Source organism: Plodia interpunctella, chromosome 16 (genome assembly GCF_027563975.2).
Source record: "Plodia interpunctella isolate USDA-ARS_2022_Savannah chromosome 16, ilPloInte3.2, whole genome shotgun sequence".
NCBI lineage: Eukaryota > Metazoa > Arthropoda > Insecta > Lepidoptera > Pyralidae > Plodia > Plodia interpunctella.
The window spans coordinates 7320084-7343071 of NC_071309.1; the positions used below are offsets into that span (position 1 = coordinate 7320084).

The 22988-nt window shown below is 39.6% G+C and overlaps 2 protein-coding genes across 4 annotated transcripts; one reads left to right on the top strand and one right to left on the bottom strand.

Moving 5' to 3' along the window:
- The first annotated feature begins 332 nt into the window (after positions 1–332).
- On the top strand, positions 333–17106 carry LOC128676314 (remodeling and spacing factor 1). Of its 3 annotated transcripts, none has more exons than XM_053756360.1 (25): positions 333–698; positions 769–956; positions 1249–1445; positions 1915–2035; positions 2174–3855; positions 4052–4125; positions 4213–4439; positions 4986–5157; positions 5308–5409; positions 5735–5892; positions 6868–7033; positions 7410–7534; positions 8063–8182; positions 9172–9290; positions 9915–10027; positions 10366–10489; positions 10803–11013; positions 11448–11679; positions 12203–12349; positions 12814–12851; positions 13153–13311; positions 13797–13922; positions 14490–14559; positions 14636–14735; positions 14815–17106. In XM_053756360.1, exons 1-25 carry the CDS (start codon positions 554–556, stop codon positions 16823–16825), a joined length of 6927 nt encoding a protein of 2308 aa, XP_053612335.1. In that variant the 5' UTR covers positions 333–553; the 3' UTR covers positions 16826–17106. The 3 variants fall into 3 exon arrangements, with proteins under 3 accessions (XP_053612335.1, XP_053612338.1, XP_053612337.1); XM_053756363.2 differs by having other exon boundaries at positions 14651–14735; XM_053756362.2 differs by having other exon boundaries at positions 4216–4439.
- A 38-nt stretch (positions 17107–17144) lies between these two features.
- Rbbp5 (Retinoblastoma binding protein 5) lies at positions 17145–22706 on the bottom strand. The gene is made up of 11 exons (XM_053756367.1): positions 22504–22706; positions 22397–22422; positions 22129–22323; positions 21313–21519; positions 20694–20875; positions 20108–20227; positions 19749–19942; positions 19222–19397; positions 17920–18033; positions 17387–17507; positions 17145–17235 (listed from the first exon to the last, which is right to left on the bottom strand). The coding sequence occupies exons 1-11, from the start codon at positions 22520–22522 to the stop codon at positions 17159–17161; spliced, it is 1431 nt and encodes a 476-aa protein (XP_053612342.1). The 5' UTR covers positions 22523–22706; the 3' UTR covers positions 17145–17158.
- Between the last annotated feature and the right edge of the window lie 282 nt (positions 22707–22988).

Sequence of the window (22988 nt, forward strand, 5' to 3'; positions counted from 1 at the left end):
TCTATGAACCATGGATTTAGTACGTTCTTGTACAGAGTATACATACTAATTCCATACTATGAACTTATACGTTGAAGAGTGCTTCATTCTATTTATACCGCTCCTAGGTATTGACTGAAAGTGTGACAGACGGAAAGACGTTGGTGCATAAATTTTGACAGTTAGTGGTGAATGTATTGCGACGGCTGGCGAAGCATCTTTTTTAATTTAGATCGACCGAGGTCTTTGCTCGTAGGTGGATCACTAGTTCGGCATCAAACCACAGAATACCTTCTTAGTCTATGATTTAGTGAATGGTATTGGGTAGGTACCTAATATTAAAAACTAAACTTAGTTCGTCTATGACATCTACGATGGTTGTCATGTCATTTGAGTTTTGTAGAAAATAATATTGTAAAGAAGTTACTATTATTATAATGTGCATATAATGAAGTTTTTCCTTGAATCATGTACATGATAAATAGATTTCCAATAGATATAAGTTAAAATATGTTAGCTTTAGTTTATATTGTATAGCTATGTTTTATGATAAACGAAAAGCGTAAATCAGACGATGGCGTCCGATAGTGAAATTTCGTGTTCGAATGATCCTAATTTCGCTGTTATTTATTCCTTTTTGAAAGTTTTCGGCAAATTATATGGTTTAGATGTGCCGACTATAGCAAAACTTCAAGAATTTATAGAGAACACTCAAGAGGGTAAGTTTGTGACAGCGTTTTGACTCGTAGTTTTAATAAACAAACATCACATTGAACTCTTCTGTTTTAGTATTGGATCCGCTAAAGGAAATACACTTGAGATTACTTCGGCGTGCTTTGAAATCTGTACAGAGCAATAAATGGGAGAGAAGCTTGATAAAATTTTGCCATCAACATGGGCATCATCAAGAGGCTTGGGAAATGGAAAGGTTTTCTTATAAGAAAGCTAGTCCCCAAGTAAAACTGAAAGTTCTGAAGGTATTATTAAGATTTTTATGTGCAAATACTCATTTGAATACTGAAAAAATATATATTCATTACTTGATATACAAATGTGTCATTAAAATGTTAATTTTATCAAGCTGGAATTAAGAAATGTTTGTTGGTGTTTCCTTTTAAAGCCAAATTATAATGAAAAATAGATTCTATACTTTTCAAATATGATAATAAGAGAGTCCATTGACCCAGGCATGAAATGGTGACAAAGACACTTTCACATTTTATAACATTAGTATGGTTGTTCAATGTGTCAATATTTTTTTCTTTCTAGCTTCTTTTAGAATATCAGTTTACTTGTCATCCAAAATTCAAGTCTGCAGTAAATGCTTTATCCTGTAAAGATCTTCGGTTAGATCCCATTGGGAGGGACAAAAATGGTTGTGTATACTGGTACCAAGTGGATGATGATGCCAATCTGTGCTTATATAAGGAGGACCAAGATGAAGAAACCTGGCAAGTGGTGGCAAGGTATGTAAATTATCACGTAATTGATATTAATCAACAAGTGATCAGAGAGGTAGATGAATAAACTTGATGACATAAATTTCATAGATACCTTAGATTTAAAGGTTAAATATAACTTATAAATAAATGACAAGTTTTTTATTTAAATTGTATTATGTAAGTGAATGTGAACAGAACACAGTATCATTAATAAATGTTAAATTATAATTTATTATTTAATTATTATTTATTATGTGCTAGACTTAATTATGTGCTAATGTTAATTCCGACAATGTATTATCGTTAAATGGAATAAATGGAAATGGATCCAAATTACAACTACTTAATTTATCTTCTGAAAGAATATATATGTAATTATAATTTATATATTCTTTCACAACAACATAGGTAGTCATGAAAACATAGTTCGTGAAAACTCAATTGAAATAGGTTCATGAAATATTTTGATAATATTTTCTTTCTTTTTAATTAGAAATCGTGAAGAGCTGGTAAAAGTTATAGCACAATTGAAAAATGGTGAAGAAGTTTGTCCATTGGTATCCTCAACCACAAATGAAGACTCTAGCAGTGCTGAGATACCACCACAAAAAGAGGTATATATAAAATGATGATTACATAATATGTAAAAGTAGAAAGAGACAAAACATTCTTTGGATGCTTTATCTGTTTTATTAATAACAACAATATAATATAAGTACAACAATATATTTAAATATTATGATTATTTTTAGGCCAAACCTGAGGAAGATGAAGAAAATGAGGAAGAGTTTCTTAGTCCAGAGTCTGAATCAGAACATGAAGTTGAGTCACAGGAGAAGAGTAAAAATACAGATAAAGTAGAACAAACAGACACAACAGATCCTGAAGAAATTGTAGAAGCCAGAAAAGAGGAAACTAAAGAGGGAAGCCTGGAACAAAAAGAGTTGAAAGAAGAAATAAGTATCAATATTAATAATAGTAACCCTGAAAAAAGTCCACTTCCAGAAAATCCAGAAAACAATCTAGACAAAGAGAATTTAAATAATGATGATTCTGTGGAAGATAACAAGAAAGAAGAAAATGAAACTGTGAGTGAAACAATCGAGGAACCAGTTATGATTGTGACAGGAGAAGGTAACGGAGCTGATTGTGAAAGTTTTTTCAACATAGACACAAAAATCAGGGAAAATACAACATATTTTTATGAAAATAACATAAGGAATTTAGAATCGTTTGAAAAAGAAATTAGTTTAAGTGAATCTGTTAGTGAAGCAATAGAAGAACCACTTATGTTTATAACTGGAGAAAGTAATGGAGAAGATTGTGATAGTCCTTACATAATAGGTGAAGAAATCACAGAGGAAATAATGTATTTTTTTGGAGAAGGAAGTGGGTATGACAATGATACTGGAAATCCAGAAGTAATAGAGCATGAACATAGTGCTGCAGAAGAAAACACAGATGCTGAAAATGGAAACGAAGAATGTATTAATGGTGAACATGATGTTCCCAACAATTCAAATGTAACAAATAATTCGAAAGTCGTAAAAAGTGTCAAATTGAAAAGTGGCGTTACTTCGGTAAATAAAAGAACATTGAAGAAACAGAACAATGATAATACAGAAGTCTTAAAATCTGAACCCAAAAAACCCTGTGTGCGCAGTGTAGACTCTACAGAAAGTACTAATTCTACAAAGTCTGCAGAGAGTGCCACTGATAGTAGAGAAGGTAGTGTCAATGATAAAAGCACTACTGACAATGATACTCCAAGAAAAAATAATGTGAAGAAAGGCAAAGTAAAAAAGAAAAGAGAATTAGGTAATAAATTAAAATTCAATGAAGGGAAAGAAGTTTTAAATTCTGTAACAGAAAGTGATAATTGTCATGACAGTAAAGCTAGTATTATAGAGAAAAGGAAAAGTAGCGTTTCTTCAGTGGAAGAGCATGATCATATTGAAAACGAAAATGAGAAAAGTCCTGAAAAAGAAGTTAAAGTTGAAGATCCTTTGCCGCCCAAAAAACTACGACTTGATACTCCGGAAAGCGATGTTCCTGGTTCCATTTGTAATGAAACTATTGACAGCAAAAATACAATTGTGAATGACAAAAAAAATGACAGCAAACTAAAATCCAAGGCTGAAGATGTGGAAAACTCAGTATCTCAACGTAAAAAGATTAAAGCAAATAAAGGAAAGTTTAAAAGAAAAAGAATACTCAAAATTAAAGCGGATAATGACGCGGAAAAGGAGGATAGTGATAATAATGTTAGTATTAAAGAGAAGAAAGCAAATAAGTCGCTCAAGCGGACCTTACTGGATGCTACTATGAGTGACAAAAATAAATCTGAATCTCAGAGCGAGAGTGAAGAGGACGAGCCTGTAACAAGTGGGAAACGTCTCAAGATTAAGCCCAAAAAAATTATCACATCATCTAGGTATAGAATCTCTAATTTTTCATTTATTACACAGTTGAGCTCTGCTCCAGTTGGAATTTAGGATACCCTTATTTTATTCCAAATTTCGTCAAACTGTCCCATATTTTTTTTTTTGAAAAAGTAACAAACATCCATCCATTCTCAAAAACATTCACATAGAATGTAGTTGAGTATTAATTTGTTATATTATTTTCAGAAAAAAAGTAGAAGCTAAACTACGAGAAAATCATTCAAGTGACGAATCAGAGGAGGAAACACTTTATAGCATAGGTAACAATGTAAAATGATCTAAAATTACAATTTTAAAAAATACAAAATACAATTTCTTTTTTCAAATCAATATTATAAATGTTTTAGCAGGCAAAAAGTCCCCGAAAAAGGTATTGAAACGGAAGCCAAAGGGGAAGGAGAAGGAGAAGAAGAAAGACGTGAAAGGTGAGAGTGGGGCGAAGTCGTCGGAGTCCGACGCGGCGCCTGTGCGGCAGTCGCGGCGCATCGCGCAGATGAAGATCAAGGAGGAGGCCGACCGGCGGCATCTCGAGGAGGTCGCACTCCGGGAAATGAAGATGATACACAAGAAAAAGGTAATACTACAGTCAACCGACCTGTACCGCTTTATTAATAAACATTTAATTATCCGATTAGGCGTGCCGTGGTTTTTCTTTGTTTTGTCCCTATCTCTCTTTATAGTATTTGACATTGAAATAATGAGACAATACAAAGAATAACTATTCTAATAGGCTAATCAGAGAATATCGTTTTTATTCTATTAATAAGGATAGGTTTATGTACACGTATAAATATTGTAATATTTACAATATTTATATGTGGAAACAGGATACATACAATTAAAACATAATACAAGGGCTCTTACTATCGAGAGGTAAGCATTTGTGTGTTTGTATGTTTGAGACGAATAATCTCCGAAACTACTACTAAAATTCTTTCACCATCATAAAGGTACCTACATTATCCAAGATTACTATAGGCTATTTTTTATCTCAAAATTCCCACGGGAGCAAAGCCCCGGGCAACATCTAGTTTCAAAATAAATCTTCCAGTCCACTCGTGAGTTTATAGACTGGAGTACGACGAGTAAAGACTCGTGACCAATGGTGTTATTTTTTCAGAATAAGGATGACGATGAAGAAGAATGGCAGGCGAGTGGCAGCAGTTCGGAAGGAGAGAAAGAGAAAGCGCGGCGGAAGGGGAAGGACAAGTGGCGCGGGGGGGACTCCACCGGGCCAGACCAGGACTCCGAGTCCGATGAGCCGCTATTCGACCTTCATGATGAACCCGACCGTGAGTCATACTTAGCAAGACAGGGAATCTTATATACATTGATATACCGAAGAAACGGGACAGAGCGTTAATACCTTTTGTCAATTACTCTATGAACACATTTAAAAGTAACCCGATTTTTTAAATTAAAATTAATTGTTTTTATTTTAGCTATTGACAACACAAAATCCGACCACGAGTTCTCTCCTGAATCGGATTTAGAAAATGGGGAACCAGTTGAGCCGTTAAAGAGAGTGCGAACTTTACAAGAAGGCAAGTAATTCCCTCATTTGAGCACTTTCCAGATCCTTCCTCAGCTTTCAAGCTTCAGAGCATAGGGTCCGCTTTCTTATTTTGTTTGCTAGCCTATCGTCTATGAGGACAATGTCAAGTTTATAGCCCTTTCCTACGTTGACTTTTACAATCTACGCAAGAGAAGCTGGCTATTCTATGGTTTTTCTTTGGTGTTTCATTATAATGTAAATGAATTAATGGTTGATTATATGAGCTATTCTTAAAAACCAACGTAGTTTTATCATAATTATCTTTTCAAAAAAATTGTGGTGTGATTAAAAAATTATCTATATTCAATAATCAGGTAAAGAAGACGGCGTATGCGCGCGCTGTGGAAGTGGCGAGCAACCGGAGTGGATTCTACTGTGTGATCAATGTGACGCGGGGTATCATGCTAGCTGTCTCAAACCTATGCTTTTCTTGGTGCCCGAAGGCGACTGGTATTGTCCGCCATGCAACCATGTAAGTAACTGTTTTTTTTTTAAATCTTATGAGTCAAGAAAGTTAAGAAATTAAATGAGGGTGCTTTTGGCTGGTAACACTGGGTGTTTACCAACCAATCTTGACCATTCTATTTGGTTATATTATTAAAAGGTAGGTTATATTATTTAATTATATTGCATTGGCAAAAAAATGTAGTTCATCAAAAATCTGTTTTCTTCACTTTCTTAACATACTGAACTTTACACACTTATCATTGTCTGTACAATCTATAAACATGAATAAAATCTTCATTCTATTTTCAAAAACACTGGCCAATATAAAAAAATATATGTGTGAAAATGTAGCAGTTCTATTTTTAAATATCGTCCTCGTTGTATTTTTCCTACTTTGAGAAAATGATTAATATTAGTAAACATTTTGTTGATTTATCTTGTGTAACCTATTGATTGTAAAGTGATTAAATTGCGTATATAATTAAGGTAAACGTAATTTTTTGTCTACATGTTTTTATATCCTAACATTTTTTTTATTACTTACATAATTATGCTAACAAGAGGAATCAGTGTAAACATAGTTTATAAAAGTCGTAGTAATAGTACAATAAAAATTGACTTATGTCAAATTTAAAGGCTCAGCGAAGTCATCGTTTGATTGAATTTACTTTTAAAATCGTTAGCATTTTCTCATGCAAACTTATTACAATTTTTTGTCAAATGTCGAAATTTATTATCAGCAGTAAAAGTTTACAGAATATCTGTAAACCGAGCTGAGTCAATGGTTGTGTACCTATGTATTACAATATACAATCCTATAATATTTATTTATATATGCGAAAGTTTTACACATCCTCAACGTATTTATGTATGTTTGTTACTCTTTCACACAAAATCAACTGGACGGATTGTTATGAAATTTGGCACACGGGTAAAATATAACCTACAGGAGCGAAGCCCATGGGTGCAGCTGGTGATAAATAATATTATTATTTTACAGGACATGCTAATAGTGTCTTTAGAAAAGGAACTAACGAAATTCGACGAATTGTTAGTACAAGTTGAGGCGGAAAGAGAAAGAAAGAAATTAGAGGAGCCGGAAAAACAGAGCGCGAGCGACGACGAAAAAAAAGAGAACGAAGATACAGAGGATAAGTCACATTCCGGTAATATTTATATTTTTATTTATTTGCTTATGTATTTTTAACCCAGAGACAGTATACATTTCTTTATCAATTATTAACTAACCACAATATGCACATTCATTTATGCCCACAGAGTCGAGAGTTGCGAAACTCGAAGGCAATGTTTAGCTAGATGTACTTTCAATTTTGATTAACTTTTAATTTGAATTGATTTTGTATTTAGCTGATCGCAGTAAAACTCAAAAAAAAATTTGCCTACACTATTTAGACTGTTAGTTATTCAGACTATATGTAACTAGGTATAGTTTCACACCATTCTATGGGTTTGTTTTAAGTTTTCAAGTATCAATTTACATGTGTTGCAAATACCTATCTTTTATCTTTTTATGATATACAGACGGCGAGAGCAGCAGCGGCTGGTCGTCGTCGTCGGGCGCGGTGTACCGGCTGCGCGCGCGGCGCCAGCTGCCCGTGTCCTACAGGAGCCAGGAGTACGACCGCCTCATATCCTCCGCTATCAAGGTCAACCACATCTCATGTATTTCTTATGCGCTTTGCAGCAGCTGGTCATCATTGCCATGCAAATACAAAGAGGAGACACATTGCAATTTTTCTAATAACATTTGTGTGACGATACGCGAGGCTGAAACAGACGGAGTAGGAAAGATTCAAATTCAGATTTTATTGCAATTCACAAATTATATAAGTTAGTTACACGCATAACTTAATAGTACAAGTGACACCCTGCGATCCATAGAGGACAACTAGATGCCTGTTTTATAAGTGCACCATTCAGAACAGAAAATGAAACTAGCCATGCCCTTTTACGTGACGTCTTTACGCGTTTCATTGTATTGTGCACAAGTAAATTTCCAGGACGTTATCTCCGGCTATTGGCAGGCCGCCCCTGCGCAAAAGCCAGACTTTCGTTTCGTTCGTTCGTTTCGTTGTCTTTCGTTCTACGTAAATCCATCAAAGTTACTTATAGGCTATCAGATACTAGTAGTGTACATACAGTCGTATCGTAATAACGACATTATTCGTCAATAGGAGGAATACGTGGAGCCGACGACGAGCGCGGGCAATCAGGGCCGCGGGAAAGACATCTCCACCATCATTGAAGCGGCCGAGGAGGAGAAGATGAAGGCAGAAAGAGAGGCTCTAGAACAGGTAACAATATACTATTTGACTAATTCTGTTTATGATATAAAGATCTCTAATGGAAGAGCCGCACAAAAATGGTATTATCTGGGAAATAGTCACATTTATATGACGAAATTGTATGTATGTTATATGTATTGTATGAAAAATTTGATTTTCTAATTGGACTTATCTGACCATCTTTGAACTATCGCTAAATAATTCATCGGTATTTTACTTGTTGATAATTTTATTTTAATTTTAATAATGAGCCATTTATAATAATAAAATTGGGATAGTATAAATCAAAGATATTAATTTACCCGCCTTGCATGCATACGTGACCTGCAAGTTGCACATCGACATCGCTAGTTATCAGACCAGAGTCTGATAACTAGGGATGTCGAAAACCGTGTAAAGTGTTAAGAAAAAAGTAGGAGTCGACTCTGGGCTCCGGCGTTTTATGGTAAACGATCAGATAAGATAGAGACAGTATTTGTAAGAATATGAAATTGGCTACTTTCCAACTAGTCAAATCAGATACTTTATTGTAATGTCGAAAACAAAATTTTATATGACAGTAATGTATTGTGACGTCACGGATTTTGGAGTCTGAAAGCATTTCTAATAGTAGTAAATAGTAAAAAAACTCGTAATCAATAAAGCTGACCAAATTCAAGTGACATTTAATTATTGTATTTAGTCATTTAAATACTTATTTGCATTTTATTCTATAGTAAATTAGCCAATTGTTATGATGAAACTAGCTTTTGCCCACAACTTCGTGTGCGAGTAAAAATCCGTTTCCCGTGGGGATTTCAGGAAATCCCTTTTTAGTGCTCCCTTAAACTGTTCTAGGAACCTACAATTTTCAGCTTTCTACGCTCAGTAGTTCCGGCTGTGCGTTGTCTATTAGTCAGTCAGCAACGCAAGAGTTTTATATATTGATTGATTGATTAATTGATTGATTGATTGATTGATTGATTGATTGATTGATTGATTGATTGATTGATTGATAGGGTAAGCCGTTGGAAGTGAAGAAGGCCCGCAAGAAGAGCCGCCGCAAGCCGCGCAAGCTGAACTCGCTGGACGTGCCCTCCGAGGACGACGACACCGACGAGGACTTCAAGGAGACCGGGTCAGTATTATCTTTATTTTATTTAGGAGAACCAACAGCTGTCAATACGGAATATATAACTTAAATGAAAAACAGAATTATCAATACAAAAGTAATTTATGTATAGTAGTGGCCACATCGTGGTTTCTAACAATATAAATAGCCATGACGACTCGAAAAGAAGTAGAAACATAAAATTTTAAGCCTTAATGTAGTATAGCATTCTGTATTATGTCATAATGATTTTAAGCATAACATTCTTACGCATAACGGTTTACGTATAACTGAAGCATAACCTAACCTAAAAGTCAATTATGCCAAAAACGGTATGCCAAAGAACAATAGGACAAAATAAATTATGCGAAACAAGAGGGAGCCCTAAGACCTTGCCTTCCACAGCCTTTGGACATGGTTTTGTTATACATGTTGTACTTTTCTTGAAAACACCGAGATTTATTTCAACGTAAGGCCGATCTATACAGGAGTGTGACGACATCAATAAACTAAAGTTAATGGAAACGGAAACTAAAATTTACCGGTAAAGTAGCTAGACAGTTTCACACGGCCTCACAACCCCGAATGAAACCAGAAACATGCAAGGATGAGGTTATAAGATGTTTCTCATTTGGTCACATTCCCGTGCAGCGTGGAGTCGTCGTCGGAAGACATATCGTCGTCCGCGGAGCGCGGCAGCTCCAGCGACTCGCGCTCCTCCGACGACCTGCCCATCCGCCGCACCGCCAGGACCGACAAGAAAGGTGATAGTAGTTTGTAGCTTTTTGAGAAATATCTGTAGTATCACGCGGTGTTGCCCGCGTAATTGTTAAAAAAATACTTCAGCCATCCCGTCCCTTTAACCTCTACTATTTCCAAGGACATATACAATTTGATTTCATTTAAGCAGTCGTGTTTTTGGGGTTCCGTACCTCAAAAGGTAAAAACGACGACAATGCAGTCAGTCTCTAAAAATCCGAAACATATAACTTATTAAAACTTATTACAATTGAAATTTAATTTTAGGAACCATCAGTGCGCTTGTTGGAGCTCGTTTTTTTTACGTAAGATTGGTTATTTATTATTATTGATTTCTCGACAGATCGTCCCAAGCTCGCCGAGTCGTCACCAGAGGTGAAGAAGAAAAAGAAAGGAGTTTTCACGGACAGTTCCAGCGAGTCTGCTGACGGCAAAGAGTGGTCGAAAAAAGAAGAGAAGAAATCCAAGTACGTCATACTTGTATTAAGGCACAATACCAGTATTCCTGTACATTTACAAGTTGAACTTGCAAGCGATTCCCGTCCTTATTGGTTCTGCCGCCTGCGCGTCCCCCTCATACTTATTTGTGTAAATCAAATAGTTTGTAATACATGCACGCAAGGAGTATATGTATATGCCAATGTTTTGACTTCTATTAGTCATAAAAAGAACGACCATATTTATTTTTCTTTAATTCTTTAATATCTCCTATGTATAGCCGCTTTTATTTGTAATAATAATAATGAATAGAATACTACAAAACGAAAATACAATTTTTAGATCGAAATCGCGCCCGAAAAGGGACAAATCGTCGAAGAAGTCGAGGAAACGAAGCGGACTGACTCAGTACGATGCGGCGGGGAATGTGGTCCGCGCGCGGGTCACGTACGGGGGCCTCAGCGACGAGGGGCCCAACGATTGGTCGCCCAAACACCGCACCCGCCAGAAGAAGATCAACTACACTGAGATGCCCAACACTGAATCCGAAGACGTAAGTGTTTTGAAAGTCATCATGAGATGAAAATTTTCAGGATTAATTGTATGTTTTGAAAACCATTATAAATGTAAATGTTTTGCCTTTCTTGCTCGTCTGGAAGTGAAAAAACGCCAGCTGATTGTTTCCCTATCCATAGTTCCATTGTATAATTCAAAGGGAAAATACTTGTCAAGATTCTGATTAAAGGCTAACAATCTATCGCTATTTAATTGCAGTTCCACCAATAAATAAACCTGCCATTCAACCTAATTTGATCTTTCGAATTCATTTCGGCCACTTCCGTCACCTTTAGTGTTTCGCAAATCCTGGCTCTGTCTATCTCATAAGGGATGAAGACGTGATACGAAATTGCAATAAAGATAAGAAAGCCTATTAGAGAACAGGGCTCAACATTGACCGAAGCTGAATTTTTATTATATTTATCACAGGAAATGCACAAATCGAGCGGCAAACACATGCCGGATAGTTCGGACGAGTTCAAAGTGGACGACTCTGACCTCACCTCAGACTCGGACGCCGAGCGCAAGCGGAACAAGTCCGACACTGAGGAGAAACAGAGGGCGCTCAACGATCTCATATGTAAAACTGCGGTGGTGCCGCTCGAGAAACTGCCCGAAGATATCACCAAGGCCAAGACTGAGCAGTTGGAGGAACATCTCAGTAAGTACATCCATCATTATCAACTATTGTAATGGGGTGAGAAACAGCGAACGAACTCATATGCAGGACTGCGGTTGAGAAACTGCCCGAAGATATCACCAAAACGAAGACTAAACAGTTGGAGGTACCTCTCAGTAAGTACATTTATCAACCAATGCAATGTACCTTACAGCTGGGGAGTGAGAAACAGCGAACGATCTCATATGTAAGACTTTGGACACAATTGCGTTGGAAGTTCTGTGATTGTTTGCGGGCGCTCCTTGCAGCCGGCGACAGAGGGGCGAGCTAGACGCACGGGAGGCAACTGAATGCTGCTTAGCCGACATCGCGACATATCTGCGGCGACGCCTTGGGGTCGCCGCGGCGTGGCGCAACCACTCGTTCTTTGGATACCGACAACGACGCCACATTCTGTATCCTATCGCTAGTATCCTTTATTTTAATCTGTTTTTATACAGTCCAAATATTGTATTTCTCATATCGTAGATCTTTTTGAAGTGTTAATATACCGTTGTATCCACAGAAGCGCAACAAGAGTGCGCGCGGGGCGGACGGGGCGGGCGGGGCGGACGCGGCACGCGGGGCACGCGCGGGCGCGCGCGGGGAGGACGCGGCCGCGCGCACAACACTGACGACGCGCTCGCTAAACTCGTCGGCGTTAAAATCAAAGGTGAATATTATTATTAATTGATTATAAAGAACTTACGAATAATGATGGCACTAGTTGGAGGGACACACTTAGAAGATATGAATTGAATATATGAGATTTCAGCTTCATTAACATACCTGATCATATCAGTAAGAAAACCTCCAAGATCAATCTGAAAACGCGCAAACCCGCACACTGTGTCTGCATGTCACCATCGCATTTTTATCAATTTCTCATATTAGCGAAAAAAAAGAAAAAACTAATCTATACAAATTACGCTACACTGTATAAAATATTTTAGTAGAAAGTATCATCGTTTCCTATTAGACGCAGGTGCCACCACAATATACAAAACCGAAAACGGTGTGACAACCAAAATTCGTAAAGCTAAGAACAATTAAAATATTATGCATTCATTTCTCCTAAGAAAGTCGAATCCATCATTTGAATTTTAGTTTTACTTAATAATAAATTATTTTTAACAGATCTGAAGACTGATGGTTCACCAATGAAACCCAATGATGTAAGTAAAACTCTTAAATACAACATTTTTTTTTGTCCACAACTTTGGTAATCAGTTTGGTATGCATGTATCTAGTGAAAAATTAGAGTTCAAACACAAGACAACAGACAAGAAACGGGTAAATTTTTATGAAAAGTGATTCATTAAGTCGCGGGTGTTGGGCAAACCGATATTTGATGATACATAATACTGGTCTAATATAAAAAATAGGCTTCCGGACTGTAGGTTCCACAGCCATATAGACTCGAATAAGAATGACAAATATAAAATTCACAAATATGAACATATTTCATTAAAACAGATCGAACGAGCAAAGAAACGTCAGGAGCGTGAAGCGAAGCAAGCGGAGAAGGAGGCGCGGAGAGTGGAGCGACTGCAGAAGAAGGAGGAGAAGGAGAAACTCAAAGAGCAGAAGGCTAAAGAGAGGGAGGAGAAGAAACTGGCGAGGATTGCGTTGCAGGTTGGTTTTCATTTTAATTGATAACTGTTGATTTAAAAAAAAATTTGCCACAAAGTTTTTGTGGCAATTTGTATGGAAGTATGAATAATATGGATTAATTAAATCAATACATACAAACTTTAAATAATTATATAACTTGTAATGTGCAAAGACTTAAATTTTTAATTAATAAGTGCCTTTTAATTAATAAGTAATAAGTGCAAGTAATTTTAGATTTTAGTACTAATTGACTTACTACTTCTATGCTAAATTGGTTTAGCAGATATAAACGCCACAGATAATCTTGTGTTTTTGGTCTTCACTAAAATTCACCGCTTCGACACGCTTTAGAAGAAGCTGATATATAACTTGTTATTAATATTGTTAAATACATTATATTTATTTAATATTAGTCACAGACTTAATATTTATTTAATATTAGTTACAAATAATATCAATATGTTTCGACTTGGATAATTACCCACATGGTGTGACATAACCACCAGGAGAGCAAGCGGATGAAGAAGGAGAAGGTGGAGTTCCCGGCGGCGGGCGGATTCGCGTCGGCGCCGCGTCCGCCCTTGCCGCACGACTTCCAGGAACAACGGTTCCCCGCGCAACCACGTCTGCAGGTTTGTATACGTCAATGTGTGTTTGTTTGTACGTATTTCACGTCAAAATGGAGTAACGGATTGAGGTGATTTCTAGCTGCGCTCCTGGGCTTCGCTCCCGTGGGATTTTCCGGATAAAAGTAACCTATGTGTTTATTGTGTTATACCCCCAAGATTCTGCGTGTGAAGTTAACAAACATACACATCCTAACAAACTTTCGCATTTATAATAGTATAGTAGTAGGATTATTAGGTTTAGGTTTGCTACTATAACAAAGATCACCGTATTATTATAATTTTTACATAACCTTCAAGACGTCTGGCAGAAGTAATGAAAGCCCACGGAAAGAGTGCCTGGCAATAATGAATTTTAAATTTAGACAATATTCTTAAAGATATTTTGAATACTTTAACGCAGGTAAGGTATTCGCGTTACCTGAAAAGTAGTTAGGCAATCATACTGATAATCCCGAAAAGGTTCATCAGCTTTGCTAAAATGACATATTTCTTTCGCATACAAGAGATAAATGAATATATATACTCATATGAGGGGTTTTACATGATCAATGTAATGTTTGATCGTTTCAGGTGCGTGCGGAGCTCCGCGGCGTGGCGGGCCCCGAGGAGCGCTTGCATGCGGTCTCTGCCCTGCGAGAAGGTTGTTTTACTTAGATTGGGATCTTTATAGCTTTTCATACAACGTTCTATGTTCAATGTTTCCTTTATGTTTCAAGGTACTTTGTCAGTAGCCGGCTCGCCACAACCTTTCAAACCTGTGTCGGAGGAACCCAGTATTATCACGAGAATGCCGCACATGATCAATCAACAATACAGGTTTGTTATGTTCATGATATATCGCCGGAGTCTAGTATCCGCACGGTCTTCAGATTGTGTAACTGAGTTTTAATTTCAGAGGACCAATGATGTACCCGGGCGGGAACTCCCCGTACGGCCCCCGCGCACAGAACATGATGTACCCTATGCACCACCCGGGCATGAACCCCGCGCGGCACCAGTACCCGGGCGGCTACTACCCGCCGCAGATGCGCGCGCTGCCGCCCGGCTACCCGCCCGCGCCCGGCGTCGCCGCCCCGCACCCGCCCTCGCCCCACGCACACCCGCTCCACGCACCATTGAGGCAGCCTATGATGGGCCCGCCCGCCCACCACGCGCTCCCCGCCCTGCACCGCCCGCCGGGTCCCAGCTCACACCCACACGCGGGCCCCGCCCCGCACGCAAGCCCCGGTGCCCATGCAGGTCCCGGCCCCCACGTAGGCCCCGGACCTCATGCAGGCCCCGGGCACCATGCAGTCCCCGGACCCCACGCAGGCCCCGGGCCTCACGGAGGCCTCGGGCCTCACGCAGGTCCCGGCCCCCACGCAAGCCCCGGGCCTCACGGAAGCCTCGGGCCTCACGCAGGTCCCGGCCCCCACCTTGGCCCCGGACCCCACATAGGCCCCGGGCCCCACGCAGGACCCGGCCCCCACACAGGCCCCGGTCCCCACGTAGGCCCCGCCCCGCACGCGCCCAACTCGCCCTCGCCGCTGGCCGCCGGCCCCTCCCCGTTGCGGCCCACGGCCACGCCGCCCGCCACCTCGTCCGCGCCGTCCACCCCGAGCTCGACGCCGGGCCCGGCGCCGGAGCCCGCGATCAAGATCAAGGCGGAGGTGAAGACGGAGCCCGAGTACCGCACGCCGCCCGCCTCGCCGCGGCCGCCTTCGCCGCGCGACGAGCCGCCGCGCCACCCGAAGATCAAGCACACGGAGAACAAGGACCGCCGGCCGCGGTTCCCGCTCGGGCCGTACGCGCCGCAGTACGGGCCTTACGGGCCCTACGCGCCGCCGGACGGCCACGCGATGCCGGCCCGGCCCGGCCAGCACCCGCTGCAGCGCATGCAGCAGCTGCAGCGCCTGCTGCCCGACGAGCGCGCGCGCCCTCCGCATCCCCCGCACCCCCCGCGCCCCGACCTCACCTTCCTGAGCGCGCACCTGCGCTCGCAGCGTCCGCCCTACTTCCCGCCGCCTAGCTCCAGCCCGCAGTACTCCTCGCCGTACGCGGACCCGACGCGGACCGCGCTCGGCAAGCAGCTGGCGGCGCCGATGATGCCTCAGCAGCGGGAACGGCTGGAGCGCCTGTCCTCGCCGCCAAGCAGAGGCGCCCCCACCCCGCCGGGCGCGGCCGCGGCGCCCCCGCCGACGTCACCGGCAGATCCTCCGCGAGAGGATCGCCGGCCGCCGTCCGTGCCGCGTGATGGAGTCGCCCCGCCCTATTTGAAACCTAACGACGGCGCCACCCCGCCTTATATGAAACCGAGCGACATGGCCGTCCCACCCTATTTGAAACAGAGTGATGGCGCGGGCCAGCCCTATTTAAAACCGACTGATACTGCGGTCCCGCCCTATTTGAAGCCGAGTGACGCCGCGGCCCCGCCGTACTTGAAAGCGAGTGATGCCTCTGCCCCGCCCTACTTGAAACCAAGTGATGCCGGGGCCCCGCCCTACTTGAAACCAAGTGATGCCGGGGCCCCACCTTACTTGAAACCGAGTGATGCTGCGGCCCCGCCCTACTTGAGACCAAGTGATACCTCGGCCCAGCCTTATTTAAAACCAAGTGATACCGCAGCACCGCCCTATTTGAAAACAAACAATGCTGCGGCCCCGCCTTACTTGAAACCAAGTGATACCGCAGAACCGCCCTATTTGAAGGAGAGCGAAGCCGCTGCCTCATCTTACCCTCCGCCTCCTGTGGCCGCAACCCCGAGCTACCCTCCGCCTCACGAGGAGCTCCCCCCGCCGTACCTCAAGCCCCCCCCGGCGGTAGACAAGGCCCCCGTCATCAAGACGGAGGAGCGAGAGGAGGGCAGTGTGTTCGGAGGTCTCGTCAGTTACTTCTCGAGCCAGAGTCAAGACGACATAGACGCCTAGTGTTGTGTACGCTTAGCGACATGTAAATATCGTAATAGATAATTTTATTTATGCGACGACCGTGCGGACTTGTATGTATGATATTATATTATAAAACTTAGAAATCTAGAAAGATGAGTACGAGTCTTTTTGGTCTCGAATAAGCGATGTATTATTAATATTTTGGTTTTGTTTAAGTGAGATTTATTTATATACGACAGATAAGTACTTACAGTATACTCTGATACGAATTTTATTGAAGATCGAAATTATTTCTTTTGCAATATAAATGTTTTGTCCTATACGACTGTTTTATTTAGAATAAAAGAAAACAATCATATAGAAGATTAGTGTTTATTTCCGAGGTCTTCCAGCTACTTTTTTGCTCCCTGCCGCTTGTTTGTTCTTACCACCGAAAGACAATGGTTGCTCTGAAAAAATAAACAGCAACTTTAAATATTTTATCGCAAATGAATGAATCACAATGAATAGGCAGTGAAATAAATGCTTGTAACCAACAAATCAACAAAAAGAGAAATTCTAAACATAACTTTTTTATTTTTATCCTTAAAAACAGTTTACCTGGCGGGGCAATCTTGAGCGGGATATCATAAGTCTTGCACTTGGGTCGCTTTGCAGCTGGTTCCAACTTTTCAGGGGTCTCTGTAGGTGTGACAGTCTCTTGTGTGGCAGCCCAGCCATCCTGTACAAATTGGTATTTGTTTAATCGTGATGTGAGTATAGTACTTTATGGCTATAACATGTTGCAGCATTATTTGTTGTCAAACAATAATATAGATATTAGATTTATTAGGTACAATAACACAAACGTTAATTACTTGTTTCTATTGTGTTATTTACTTACTGAGTAAATATAGGATAATAGAAACCTAGTTGATTATAAGGATAGAATGTATAATGCGTTTAGTTCTAAAAGTTGGTACACAATTTTCTTATTGAAATACACTAAAAATAAATATCAGCACGATACATAAATTAAGTAATTTCTCATTTATACAATGTGCCAAGATTTTGGTTTTTAAAGTGAATATTACAATTAAAGGAAGGTGTTTTACCTTCTTTTAAGGACCTAAACAACCGTTGTATATATTTACCTCAGGGTCTTCGATCTCCGGCGCTATGGGCAGGAACGAGAGCACGTTCTCGTCTTCCCCCTCCTCATCGGAGCTGCAGAAAGCTGCCACCGGTTCGCACGTAGTCACGTCCACCTGATGCCAAAAGTATTTATAAATATATTTGTTGCCGGCGATTTTACCAAGGTGAAATGTGTAAAATGACTGTTGGTATCCCCAAGCTGGAGATAATTCCTGTTATTCATAAAAAAGTTGAAACATTATTCTAAGCTAAAATATGTTTTGTCACTATCGCAATTTATAATATTTGCAATTAACAGAAAGAGACTAGTCATATTTTAGCTTATAGTATGTTTTAACTTTTTTATGAATAAAGCGCTATCCACACATTTCCGGGTCAGGACAATCCGTGTTCCGAGTTATCAGTTTCAGTGTTCCCGTCAGGGACGTGCCATCCGTCACCCGCATTCACATATATCAGGGAAATCGGTGTCAGTGTAATCTGTTTCTTTAGCTGATACGTATACAACACAAGGTCTTTATTTAACGAAGAAGAAATAGCAATTATTGCAGTAGTATAGATCGTAAAGTATATTATTCTGTTGAACAAGTTCTATCAACCTTTCGGCGGTCATTTTGTACCTACTTACTTAAAACATCTGATAGCACTGTCAAATCGTCCGTGCCTCGCAGTGAGCTCCGGGACGCTGACGATACGGATGCGCCTGACACGGAGCTGTGTGAACGAGTTCATACAGGTTGTAAGTAACCGATTTTTTAGCCGTCCCTGACGGAACACGGAAATGTGTGGATAGCCCTTTACAGGGAATAACACCACAGTCGACCGACCTTTGTTCCTAAATTTGAACGCCTCTAAGGGCTCGTGGAGGGGTTGATATGCGTATGCCGCGTTGGGAACAGAATTTAAGGACTGTTAGAAAATACAAGATACAATATTTGCGATTGTATTGTCATGTCAACGCTCTGGCGGCTATTTAACCTTTAGCAAGGTTGTCGAAAACTATGAATCTCAACAACATTATATTTGAATAAATAAACGAAAAAAAAATGGCACAGGAGATTGTGCGACACTAGATAATAGATTTTATTATAAGGTATTGTAGTTCTCGATTGGACACAGTTGCCACAATTTACTAAAGAGAAACGGTGGCCACCATAATCCTAGTCATAAATTTTGTATACAAACCAAAATATGTACTAACTGTCTCCGGTGTAGCCTAACCTCCCTGTGATATTTTTCAACTTTTCGCTATTAATTGACAGAAATGGTTAAAAATACGATGACGACGAAGGTAACAGTACCTCGACTTCCTCGTCGTCGTGGCTGTCCCCCGCGAGGTCCACAGAGCGGTCCTCGTCCTCGACGTCGAACTCGCTCTCCCGCTCCTCGTACTCCACGTTCTCGTCCAGCTCCTTGAAGTCCGGGGCGAAGGCGGACCAGTTCTCCACTTGGTTCTGAGCCCAGATCGACACCACACCTGATGATAGACGGTTACATTTATTGTAACTAATGGCCCATCTCGGCTTCGCTCGGGTAAAACCATAATAAATTACATAAACCGAAATCCTTACTATCGGACGGATTTTTGTATGGTTTACACCAATAGATAGTGTGTTTAGGTACTCTGGTGTTAGTAGTTTTATATAATAAAACTGAACAGCTAGGAAGGCCTAGTACTGCAACATGCAAACTATTACATACCATGTATGACGTTTCTTTGTCCATCTTTGTTAAAACGGAGCATTGAATTGAGGTGAATTTTGTTGTGGAGATAGTGACACGCTCCACGTTCCGACGAGAGATGTGAGAAAGAGGAAATCTGTCATACCGGCGCTAATACTAGCGATGATCGGGCGGATCGGATGCCAGACGACATCCAGCAGCAGCTCGCCCTTGGTCCCGTGCAGGATCTTGACGATGTTCCCGATGGACTTCTCCCAGATGTACAGCGCGTGCTGCCGCGCGGAGCCCGCGCAGATGTATTCGCCGTCGCCGGAGAAACAGCACTTTTTCCATGTCGTTCTAAACATAGGTTATTATGATACTGCTTTCATAGGGGAGCATTCATTTTTTTTTTCAAAATTGAGTTATTTATTATCAGTGAAAAAAGTTTGTTACAAAAAATATATTTTCGCCACGAGTTTTTATTTTAAAGATAGAGATATTAGATGACATGTAGGTACATACTTATTCACAAGATCCTGTAATTTTTGTATAGGCTCAGGTTCCCCGTTGACGCCGCATTTGAGCACTGTCTTTGTGTCATACACTCTTATTACTCTGTCTGATGTGTTTACTAAAAAACAACTGGAATCAAAAAAAATACATCATTAATAAAAAAAATGTCTCATCTTTTCTGTATCTAAACTAAATGCAAATTACTATATCCTTGTTCGGCGCGAAATTAAACCTCGCGAACACAATAAATTTTTGATGAGTTTTTACAAAATTGTGAATATTACAAAAACTACCCGATTTTTCGACCACGAACTTAAAAATTCTAGTGACAGATCCTACATGCCTTTCCCATCCAAATTAGGCCAACGGTTCGAATGTTATAGCGCTATAAACATACGTACAAAAAATGTATTTTTACCCAAAGTTGATTTGTAGACCTCGCTCGCAGCACTTAAAATAATATACTATTTTGACAGCTTAATCATTTCGTGGATGAATCTAAATATTTAATTTTTTTTTCCGGTACTTGGCTATTAGGGTAGGGTAATGTCTATAATCTAAAGATATTAAAACAAAATTGTATGTATATACTTACTCTCCTCTTCTAGCAAATTCTATACTTTTAATACTAGTAGTGCTGGAGGTACCAACAGTAATCTTAAAACTAGCTTTTATTGTTAATGACTGGGAGTCTAAAATTAATATTTTCCCTTTAGCATTTCCTGTATAAACATGGTCTCCTCTGCGGTCAAATGAAGCTATCACATTTACATCGCCCTGTAATAAATGTAAAGAACATTTATAAGTAATACTTTATTATATTTTGTATAATAATCCTAATTTCCTTTATTCCTTCCTAACTCCAATCAACAAAATTAAGAGCATAAATATCAAACAGTTTTTAACAAAGACCATTTAGAGATTCTTTCAGACAATTCATATTGTAGAAACTTTTCGCAGAGAAACTTGGGTGTTATTCTGGTCTAGAATAAGATCATTCCATAGCCTAGACAGCTGATAGGTAACAATGGCATTCCTAACTGCCACTGACAGCAGTGGCATTGTGGTGCAAATACAACCCCACCGCAATGCGATTGGTTGGTTGGTATGCATATCAGCATGTCATTAGTAGCTCATTCAATAATACAGTAAATGGGATCTTTTTAAAGATTTACAACCTATTTTTTGACATGCTAAATCATGGCTATACTTACATCTTCATCGATAGGTAATATCTTATGTTCGCCCTCATAATCAACTAGCAAAGCAGCATGTCTTGTCGGACACACCAAAAATCTTTTATCTCGTCTGGGATCAAACTGGACACGCAGTATGGGAGTGGGGAATCTGTACCGCTGTTCACACTCTCCAGATAAGACATCCCAAATGCAAACATTGTGGTCAGTTGATGCCGATAGAAGCTGAAAAAATCAGTAAAAAATATAAATTATAATGAAAAACTAAGTATATTTGTCAGATATGACTGCAAAGTATTCAGACTAGCTCCATGATCCATACTTATATAATATATATTTTGATGATCAACAACAGCCTTCTAGAGGTATTTATTATGATAATGAAGTGTGAATTACTTATATTATTTATGGTATGGTATTTGCATTTCTAATAAATGTTGACTTTTATGTAATTAATAAATTTTTATGAAAAATTTTGTGTTATTAAAAAACACAATAGGTATTTTTTGTATTTATTAGGTACTTTTTGTATTTATTAGGTACAAGCTTTCAGTGTGATTTGAATTCTAAATTTAATGAAATGTAAGTGTTAGAAAAAACGTCTGGACAACGTCTGAGTACCCAAGGACTGGGGATTATTTTGGCCAACATTTGAGTTTGGCCATACAAAGAGGAAATGTCGCCAGCCTTCTGGGAACTTTACTGCACGACGACGGCGAGTTATTGTAAAGTTTTTATTTAAATTAATTTAGTATTTATTATTTTAGTTTTAATCTTAACTTATAGTACATTATATTGCAAATAAAGTAAATATATAGAAAAAATAGAACATACTTTTTTACAGTTCCTGGACCAACTTAGACTGCAGACAGGATACACATGAGCTGATATCGATTTAGCAATGCCTCGAGTCAAGAAGTCCCATATAAATACTCTGCCATCATTGCAGCCCACTGCTAGAAGTGTGCCACGCCGGTTGAAAGCACATGTTGATGCCAAAGATATTGAGTCCAACGTTCCATCGAATTCCTAATAATATTAAAAATATTTTGAATTAAAACTTAGTTAATGACAAAATAGAAAAAAATGACTAAAAATTTACCTCTGGGTAATTTTGTCCAAAAGATTCTGAAAAAAGAAACGAAACATGTATAATAAATAGCCGATTTTGTCAAATCAATCAGAGTAAATTACAGAGTAGAAACTTACCAAGTAACTCTAAATTCATGATGCTTTAGTGGTAAACCTTTAATTTGAGCTGCGTCTATTTTGTTACTATTATTTGATTTGATGGACTACAAAATTACAAAGTTATATTCTTTTACCTAACAAGCTGAGGTAAAATTTTATTTTAAACCTCAAAAAGCGACAAAACAACTACCTACAGTCAGCCAGCTAAACAAACCGAGAAACAAACAAGTTGAATTTACCGATCAAACTTTGACAGAAAACATGAGCACTGGGGTCTGGGTATACGGCTAGCTAGATTTGGGGATTAGAAATTATACATCTAAACCTTCCTCAGGAATCGCATTATCTATTGGTAAAAACCACATAAAAAGTCGTGCAGAGGTTTTTGACTTTTCCGGGAACAGACAGACGTGGATTTTTCCTGTATGACTGGGAGAAAGTTCTTAAACTTGATACTGGTTTTTTTCTGATCGGAAAAAGGAAGTACCCGCCTTTGCTTCGAA